The following is a 9394-nucleotide window of genomic DNA, read 5'->3' as shown; positions in this document are numbered from 1 at the left end:
GTTCCCTCCTTCAGGGAACGAGGGTTACACAAGTAACCGAGACGTGATGCACCATTCAACAGCAGTTGGTGAAGTCAAAATAATATTATCAGTGTTGGGGGTAATGCATTACAAGTAATACGAGTTACGTAATCATATTACTTTTTTCAAGTAACCAGTAAAGTACCGCTTTACTTTTTAATTTACAAGAAAATATCTGAGTTACTTTTTCAAATAAGTAAGGCCAGTTACTTTGTTTTCTCATGTATTGACCGACAGCTCTCCTGTACTCATGTTGAGCGAAATCAGGATCGAGTGCAGAGGTGTTGTGTGCGCTGTGTGAACATGATGTTACTGTAGTTCTAGATTAAATGTGAACATGTATTTATTAATCTTGCACAAAACAGATTCAGTATTCCTCAAAATGAATAAAATTAGTGAAACGCAAACTCAGAATATGACGCAAACCTGCAATAATTAAATATGGTAATTAACACAAATATTCTTTATGTATTTAATCCCAGTTTATTAAACAATGTCTTTACTGCTGACCTTCGATGATCCAATTCAACCATTCTAATAAGCAAAAATGACTTTAGATAAACATAACATTTGTATTTGTAATGTTGAACTTTCTTCTCCTGCGTCCTATTCTTCATGCTATAGATACACGTTTTTTAGCTGCGCCCTCTACTGTACAGACGTGAATTTCCATTTCCTTCAGCCTGAGGCTTATTCATTTCACTTTTGGTGTAAAAGGGCCTTTACATTTGCCAAAATATAATTTTTTATATAAAAAAAACAAACAAGTAAGCCCAGCCCAGACGAGAACAAGTACAGTAATAGTAACGTAACATTACTTTCCATAAAAAGTAACTATTTAACGCAATTAGTTACTTTTTAGGGAGTAACACAAAATTGTAATGCATTACTTTTAAAAGTAACTTTCCCCAACACTGAATATTACTAATTGTAAGTGTCTTTTAAACCCTTTTACTTTACTTTAATATTAAGAATGATTGTGGACAAAACAGTATCTGTCAGGTAGTTATCTGTGCAATAGCTTTTGTCCTGCACCTTTAAATGGTCACTGTTTCGAAACACACGTGCACACATTGTTAATTTTTTATTTGACCCTTTTATTCTGCATTATGACACATTTTGATTTAATTACTTCTTCTTTTGTTTTTATTAGCCCCCTTTCCTAAGCTTGCAGATGCTGATCCCGTCAGAATGAGAGTCCAAACAGCTGATAAAAACATCACAATAATCCACACCACTCCAGTCCATCAGTTTACATTTTGTGAAGCCAAAAGCTGCGTGTTTGAGAAACAAATCCATCATTCAGGCATTTTAACTTTAAACTGTTGCTTCCGACTAAAATATGAGTCCATAATCCATAACACTTTTTCTCGTCTAAAGAAAGATTCCAAGCTCATGATTGGTCTGTCTTGATAGGTTTATATAGTATTGTTAAAAATCAGTTTGGAGAAAATAAATGGGATTTGCCAAATTGATAAACATTCGATCAATATAGTCATTAAAAGTGCTATTGCAGTTTAGGGTAATTCAGGTGAACTAATTCCCTTTTTATGTCATTTTACAGCCTGTCTAATAAGGTGAACTATTCCTCCAGATATAAATAATGCAAATTATAATTGCTTCTGACTAACCCGTACACAAACTTGACCCCTATCCCTACAATTATGTTATGACGAACAACTTTTCCGTAAGTTTTTACAGAATTAATTAAAGGGGTCATAGGACAATCAAACTATCGTGGGAGGAGCCTGTATGTGTGACGTCACACAGACAGGCATCTGAGATCGGCTCGATTTGAGAAAGGGGAAAACATTTAACCAGATTAAAATGTAAAATTTATCATTATAGGGTGGTTGTGTACACACACTGCCAACACACATTTCAGTTCAAACAACTTGTAAAAGTGCATGTAGCATCCGATGACCCCTTTAACTTCTGGAGACATTATCCATCATTCACCTTAAAGTATGGCTAGTTTACAAGTAAACGCACATATAAACTCTAACTTGTTCGACGCCTCGGCTCCGTGTCTCGTCTTGTGTTTCTGTATTTTAAGCTTTTCAGCTTCTAGGCATAAAGCCTGTACATAAATTATAGTAATACCAGCAAATGATGTGGAGATTATTGTGTGGGAAATGAAGAGAAAGTCTGGCAGAATTTGAAATTATTTCCAACTTTTATTTTAAATGCTCTCTGAAGTATTTGATATGTTTTGTATTTTTTAAAAATAGCATTCCTGTGCAACTTTCACTACAGTTTTAAATGTGTAGACAATCTACAGTAGGTGAGCAATTAATTTAACTGCATTACAAATAGCCATTTTATCATTAAATTGCATGCATTACTGTTTTTGTATTCATGTTTTAGGGTGATGAAGAAACTTTCTGTTCATATAAAGTTACAGGTTCACTGTAAGGTTGAGTGATATAGCTAAACCAACTGTATCATTATTCAGCTTTTTGATGATATTTAGTATATTCACTACTGGATATATATATTATTATTATTATTATTATTATTATTATTATTTCTGCAGTTTAGCGCCATCTGCTGTCAGAGAGTGAAAGTGCGCTTTCATCCAGAGCGTCTCTCACATGTTCCGCCATGTGCTTCTCGTCTGCGCTTATTTACATCAGAGTGCACGGGTCTTTCATGCAGCATACAGCGGTGTTGTGCATTTTGACCAGTTGATGGGAAAAGTATTCTTAAAATGCATTCAAAATTCTGAATAATTTGTAATATATAATTATTAACGGTATTTAGAAGTGCCCACGATAACAATATCGTGCATATCCATTACCGTGGTATATCGCATTACCGAATACCGGCACAAGTCTATTTGAGGGTCAGTATTAATCCAGTCAGTGTATTTACTGTAAGACGCTTGAATAAATAGCATAAAAACATATCGTAAATTCTTGATATACCTGCAATATCATCAATATCAGACAATTGCTGTATTTTCTTTAAGACTACCTTTGCATTGATGCAATGTTAATCATAGAAAAGTCATTTTAGCTATTAATATATATTTTTTTGCAGAATGCTGCTTTTGTAAATATTATTTGCATCAAGAGTTTATACCTCTGTTTTGAAGTCTGTATGTCAATACTTGCAAAGCCAAAGTGTAGATGTGTTTTCACACTAATAATGATGGTGGAGAAACATCTGAAGTCATATCAGCTGCACATCAGTAAACTGTCCCCTCAAAATGATTGTCTCTTTTAAGCAATTGAATGCATTAACTGGATACTGTAGATACAGACTACATTCTTTTTTCACAAAATAAAGCAATAGTGTTTTAGAAGTGCGGGTCCATCAAATAATGAAGGTTTTGCATGTTGAGGTCCTCATGCAATTAATAATTTCCATTGAAAAAACTTTAACTTCTGCCATTTATAGTGCTATATGTATTTATAACTAAATGTGTAAGAAAAATGATTTTCAAATCATACATACGGTTTATTATTATGCATATTTGTTTTGTATGGATTATATCTTCACACTCAGATGGTTTGATTTTGAAAGACGAGTGATTGTTATCATGCTAATATTTTCACAGTTTATTAAAATGTTCATGCCGACTTACATTACTGGAATAATATGTCTACTGTGTTTGGATGTTTCTGTAAATTAACTTGAATGCACTATCACTATATTCTCTTAAGTCTGTACACTCTAAAAAATGCTGGGTTGTTTCAACCCAACTTTGGGTCAAATATGGACTAACCCAACCGCTGGGTTACATTTTTACATTAAATTTTTAACCCAAAAGTTGGGTTAGTCCATATTTGACCCAAAGTTGGGTTGAAACAACCCAGCATTTTTTAGAGTGTATGGTGTGATTTTGGGATCTTTTATCTGTATGCTTTAAATATATATATATAAATTTTTTTTTTTGTGGGGGTGGGGCTATGACAAGCATTTCCTTCATTTGCACTTGTATTTCATGAACTGAGAGAACTGGGTATAATTAGACTTTTCTGAAGATTTTGTTCCTGCTATTTCTTCTACAGTGAAATAAAAAGCTCTGCTGTATGAATATGGATGTGTCCCTTGATGAAGTATATCTCATACCATGTTTCTGTAATTATCAGGGGGAAAAAATGCACAGTACATAGTCATATATCAGTCTGACATAAGATACAGTTGGCTGAATAAATGTGATTTTAACAGTAAATAAAAAAGCTCTTGTGGATGTAGAGTGACAGTTCAGGAAAAAGCTTGAGTCTTGAGGTTTAATGCCCAAATCATTTTTGGGGCCAAAGTATAAATATTTTTGTGAGTAAATACTAATGTTATCAGTGCAAACATCCTCAAATACGTCCTCAGATTTGTTGATAATAATAATAAATGGTGAGTTGCTATACAAGCCCACCATAGAAAGTAGTTAGCTAGAAACTATTTATATAAGAATAGAAAACAAGTACAAGACAATGTAAACTTTTGTGTGAAGGAAAACAAAAAAAAACAATAGGTAGTCTATTAAAAGAATCTAGTAGTATAAGTAGATATGAAGTAGTAAGTGCAATTTTTTAGTTGTGTGCAAATCTTTCCTAATACAAATGATGTTAAATAGATTATGTTAAAGTGGTCATCGGATGCCCATTTTCCACAATCAAACTAGCGTGGGAGGGTCCTGTCTGTGTGACGTCACACAGACAGGCATCTGAGATCGGCTCGATTTGAGAAAGGGGAAAACATTTAACAAGATTAAAAAAAAAACACTGGGTGGATTTTTATCATTATAGGGTGGTTGTGTACACACACTACCAACAACTTGTATCAAACAACTTGTAAAAGTGCATGTAGCATCCTATTACCCCTTTTAAATGCTCCCGGCTGACCTTATGTAGCTCTGCCCTTTTCGGCACTGCGCACGTTGTCTTCTGTCTTCCGTCTGTATTTCCACAGCTTGAAGGGAAATTCGTACGAATTTATGAATGAACCGTGTACACACACTACCAACAACTTGTATCAAACAACTTGTAAAAGTGCATGTAGCATCCTATTACCCCTTTTAAATGCTCCCGGCTGACCTTATGTAGCTCTGCCCTTTTCGGCACTGCGCACGTTGTCTTCTGTCTTCCGTCTGTATTTCCACAGCTTGAAGGGAAATTCGTACGAATTTATGAACGAACCGCTCGTTATAAATCTACTCACGTTTGTTATGACATCTGCTTCGAACATCACAGTGCACATGATAACTTTCGTTAACTCTACAATAAGTAAATACACTTTACCTGCTTAAACAGTGATGCTATAGAGCAGGGGTGGCGAACGTCGGTCCTGGAAAGCCGCAGCCCTGCAGAGTTTGTGTATTTGGTGTAATGAAATGTGTTTATGCGGTTTAAGGTTCAAAAAACATTATTTTCCACATAATGTTTCCACATAATGTGCATTATTGTTTCTCCTCTATGCCCGCCTTTCTGAAACGTGTCGATTTTTACGAAGCTCATTGGTCTGAAAAGCGAGGTGTGCTGTGATTGGCCAGGTATCCAGTGCATTGTGATTGGCCGAATACCTCAAAACAATACTACAGCGAGAATAAAAGTTACGCCTTCTTTCTTTGCGTGAACATTTGGGCGGCGTTATGCAAATCTTCCTACGTTGGTGACGTAGACATGTGGGGTGTGTTAGAACGAGCCGTTTTAGGTAGGCGTGGTTGACTCTTAACTTTTATAAAGAATATCTCTTTGGATTTGAGACTTTAGTCTTTGCAACTTTACAGATCTTCTTTATGCACCAAGAGCTTGTAACACTCCAAAGAGAAAGGAAAAATTGAAATAGCATCATATGACCCCTTTAAAGACAAAATTCTAAAGATGGCTGCTCAGTGCTCACTTCTTTCACTGGCGCGAAAATGTACGTACTGTTGGCCTAAAAGCGTCAGCGAGCGGACCGCGCTTTTAACCCAATCAGAAACGCTCACTGCCTGTCAATCATTTTATATATAGATCAGTGGTTTGCTGGCTCGTTTTGCGGGCGGGGTTTGTTAAGTAGCTAAGTGTGGCAAAAGTTAGCTAATAAGCTAGTTACTGAGCATCTTTTCTGAAGTTGTCGTTTTTTGGGTATAGAGTAGATCCAATCGTTCCTGTAAACTTGAAAAAACAAGGGTGAGTTGCTTAAATTGTTATTTTGATGGTTTCACAACATCGGCCGCAACAACTTGTGGTCATGTCTGTATTTCATACGATAAGTCAATATAGTAATTATCGCGACAGGCCTATCATCAACTGCATTTTTTCCCTCTTCTCGTATATATAACATGGCAGCCCAAATTAAAGGTCACCACAGGCCAACTTTGTCCCGCGGGCCCTAGTTTGGGCATCTCTGATGTAAATAAAGTGAATGAGGAGGCTGTCAAATTGACAAAAAAGGCACCATAAAAGTACATCGGAAGTACATCAGAGTTTGTAAACTTCCAGGTGTTACATGCCTATTAAATATATTTATATAGGTTCTCCATTAAAACGAGAGAGCGTGTTGGCTCGATATTTAGTGTTTTTTTTTTTGGTGAACAGATGGTTTGTAGCATCAGCTGACAGCTCAGAGAGAGACCTGCTCCCAGGGTGGACTGCATCTCTGGCACCGGTGCCGTTTTCTCCTTTTTGAAGGACTAGAGACGAGCGGTCCCAGGGTGCCTGACAGTGCTGGATAATTGACACATTTCCTCAAGGCTTTGGTGACTCCCGTCTTCTGTCAGTATCGTGTTAGATACGGTGAGGTAAGCAGAAGTGACACACCGGGCCAGTTTAGAGCGCTGAAGTTCGTTCTCCTCAGGGATTATGGGGAAGATCATTTGAGTGGAGTTCAAGCTTCACATACGCAGAACTCTGAACTCTTGTTTGTTATACTGACAGAATGATTGACGCCATTTGACGCATGGATATTCTGTTTAATTGCAGTTGTTTTCCCACATGAATTGTGTTTGATTTGCAGCATTCGCTTGCATGTCAGCTTGACAAATAGCATTTTAACTGTTCATGAAGTGTGTTTCTCAAAGGGACAGTGTGGTATTATATGGATAGATGTCAAATTTTTGCCTTTTAAGTTGTAATTTAAGTTGTATCTTCTTAAACTCTGTGCAAGAGTGCTTTTCAATGGGTTTTGCATCAGGACTTTACATTGGATTTTACACTGTGTTGTTAATCCAACAGAGTAGCCAAATAGTTTCTTTAAAACTATGTTTTAAAGGGGTCCTATTATGCTTTTTCACTTTTTCAATTTTTCGAAAAACCTAGTATGAGAGCCTGTTCTAGTACACCCCCAAAACAAAATCAAGACTTTGTAAAAGAGCATAATAGGATCCCTTTAAGAAAATGTCCTTATAATCAAATATTGAAGTGTATTACATTGAACAACATAGGCCAAACTGTATTCAAGATTATTAACATAAATGGACAGTTTTAGTTTTTAAATGTATTGAATTTCAATTATTTTGCCAAAAAATTGGCAAAAAGCCAATATTTAAATACACAAAACACAATGTGGTTTGTACAATCCATTTTTAACCACATTTATCCTCAATTTACTGAAACATAGTCTGGAATGTTTTTTTTTTTTTTTAATTTGATTAGAGTTGTTCAACAACCAAAACACTGAGCACTTCATTTGAAGAAAGATTTATTTGCATGATTCAATGAAACTGACAGCACTAGTCATTATAAAACAGTGTCGAATATCACAGTTATGCAGGCTAGTTTTTATCTCGTTGTCGTGGATCCTCACTCGCGTCGTCCTCTCCCTGTTTTCAGCCAGGACACAAACTCTTTTGCCGCCTGGTCCTGCAGGTAAGAGCTGACGTCACTGGTGAATGTGCCGTCTGCGTGTCGTCGTGTGGGGACTCTGGGGGGAAAAAAAGAATGATTATTTATGGAAAGAGTGACATTCTTCATGTCTGATTGAAAAAGGACATTAATAATAAACTGCATCTATTTACAGTACTGTTCAAAAGTAAACAAATTAAAACTTTTATTCAGCAAGGATGCATTAAATTGATCAAACGTGACAGTAAAGACACAATAATAATTCTAATAATATTTCTCAATATTACTGTTTTTACTGTATCAAATAAATTGATACAGATAAGCCTTGGTGAGCAGAAGAGATTTTCAAAAACATAAAAAACCCTTTTGAATTGTGTAAATTTACTCTATATGATTATCGCCATTTGTAAATTTTTTCCTTTCTATATCAAATATAAGTAATTTTTAGCCATTCTAATGCTGTATTCATGTCATGTGGGAATTGCTATGATTTAAATGAATTTCCAACTAGTGAATGTCATGTAAAATTATACAATAGAGTTAAATAGAGTCTACACACATTTGTCAAATATGTCATTTTATGTTGTTTTGTTACCTGTTCTTAAATATGTTGCAAGAACTAACAAAATTTAAGCTTACCCACTTCTCTTGGAGTTCATTAACCACTGAACGAAGTCTTGTGCTCTCCTGGTCTCCAGGTATTTACTGTAATCGTTTGAGAATGTGCCTTCTGAATGTCTCTTCATGTTGTTTACTTCTCGTGGGTCATTAAATAGTGCCTCCTCAGACATAAGGCTGAAAATGTATATCAAATGCATCATTCTCCAAAAATAAGATATATTTATTTCAACCCCAAAATCAAAAGAAAAAAAAAACATGCATTTAATTTATGAATGACATTTTTTTTTTAAGTTTGCAGCAAAATTAGTAATATTTTCTGACATTTAATTGTCATAAGGTAAATACAAATCTAAAAATAAAACCTTAAAAATATGCTTAATTTTCTTTAAATGGCTTACAGTTCCCTTTTGAGGTTAAATGTGTCACAGACTGTTTGTTTGCAAAGGTTAGAATAAAAATCCCATCTGTAAAGGCCATTAAAAAATGAAATAATTCTGAATTTAGTTGCTCTTACCTGGAGTTTTCTTCCATGTTTTCTTGTATGGGAATCTGCAGGCTGCTCTGGATCAGGATGAGAAGTAAAAGTCCAATGAAGGCGTAGATCCTTGTCATCATCTTACCTGAGGATCAGACCATACAGCTACTCAGTAAACCATTAATGCATTCTACCTGAAATGACACATAGTATAGCGCCAAAAAGTTCTCAGGCTCACCCGGATTTCGTTGGGTCGTCACAGAGAAATAAAGCCAAAGATTTTGATGTTGCTTCGCTGGTTTCTCCTTCTTGGCTCCCAGCGCGATTTCACGGTCCCAGCCTGATGTTCTGAGTCTTATATAGTGATGCCCAGGTGGCACGATCCACACACACACAGACACACACTTATTAGTTTCAATCCATTAATCTCAATGCATCAATGTGTTTGCACTGTGAACCTGTTTAAAAAGAGAGATGGGGAAATAGTCAAACAAGTCAAAAAGTCACT

General features: G+C 35.7%; 2 protein-coding genes across 2 annotated transcripts in view; one reads left to right on the top strand and one right to left on the bottom strand.

Annotated features, from left to right (window-relative positions):
• Positions 1–1206, top strand: part of LOC107677904 (sodium-driven chloride bicarbonate exchanger-like) — a gene marked incomplete at its 5' end in the record, with an annotated part of 9386 nt that extends 8180 nt beyond the window's left edge. The window contains one exon of the mRNA XM_016472971.1: positions 1175–1206. Coding sequence (XP_016328457.1) covers positions 1175–1187 — 13 coding nt within the window. The remainder of the gene's footprint in view (positions 1–1174) is intronic.
• A 6497-nt stretch (positions 1207–7703) lies between these two features.
• LOC107677918 (glucagon-like) lies at positions 7704–9200 on the bottom strand. Its single transcript, XM_016472989.1, has 4 exons — positions 9125–9200; positions 8926–9031; positions 8430–8585; positions 7704–7869 (listed from the first exon to the last, which is right to left on the bottom strand). The coding sequence occupies exons 2-4, from the start codon at positions 9024–9026 to the stop codon at positions 7749–7751; spliced, it is 378 nt and encodes a 125-aa protein (XP_016328475.1). The 5' UTR covers positions 9027–9031; positions 9125–9200; the 3' UTR covers positions 7704–7748.
• Between the last annotated feature and the right edge of the window lie 194 nt (positions 9201–9394).

This window comes from Sinocyclocheilus anshuiensis, unplaced genomic scaffold, assembly GCF_001515605.1.
Source record: "Sinocyclocheilus anshuiensis isolate Anshui unplaced genomic scaffold, SAMN03320099.WGS_v1.1 scaffold164, whole genome shotgun sequence".
NCBI lineage: Eukaryota > Metazoa > Chordata > Actinopteri > Cypriniformes > Cyprinidae > Sinocyclocheilus > Sinocyclocheilus anshuiensis.
This window is presented reverse-complemented; position numbering and strand designations above follow the sequence as displayed.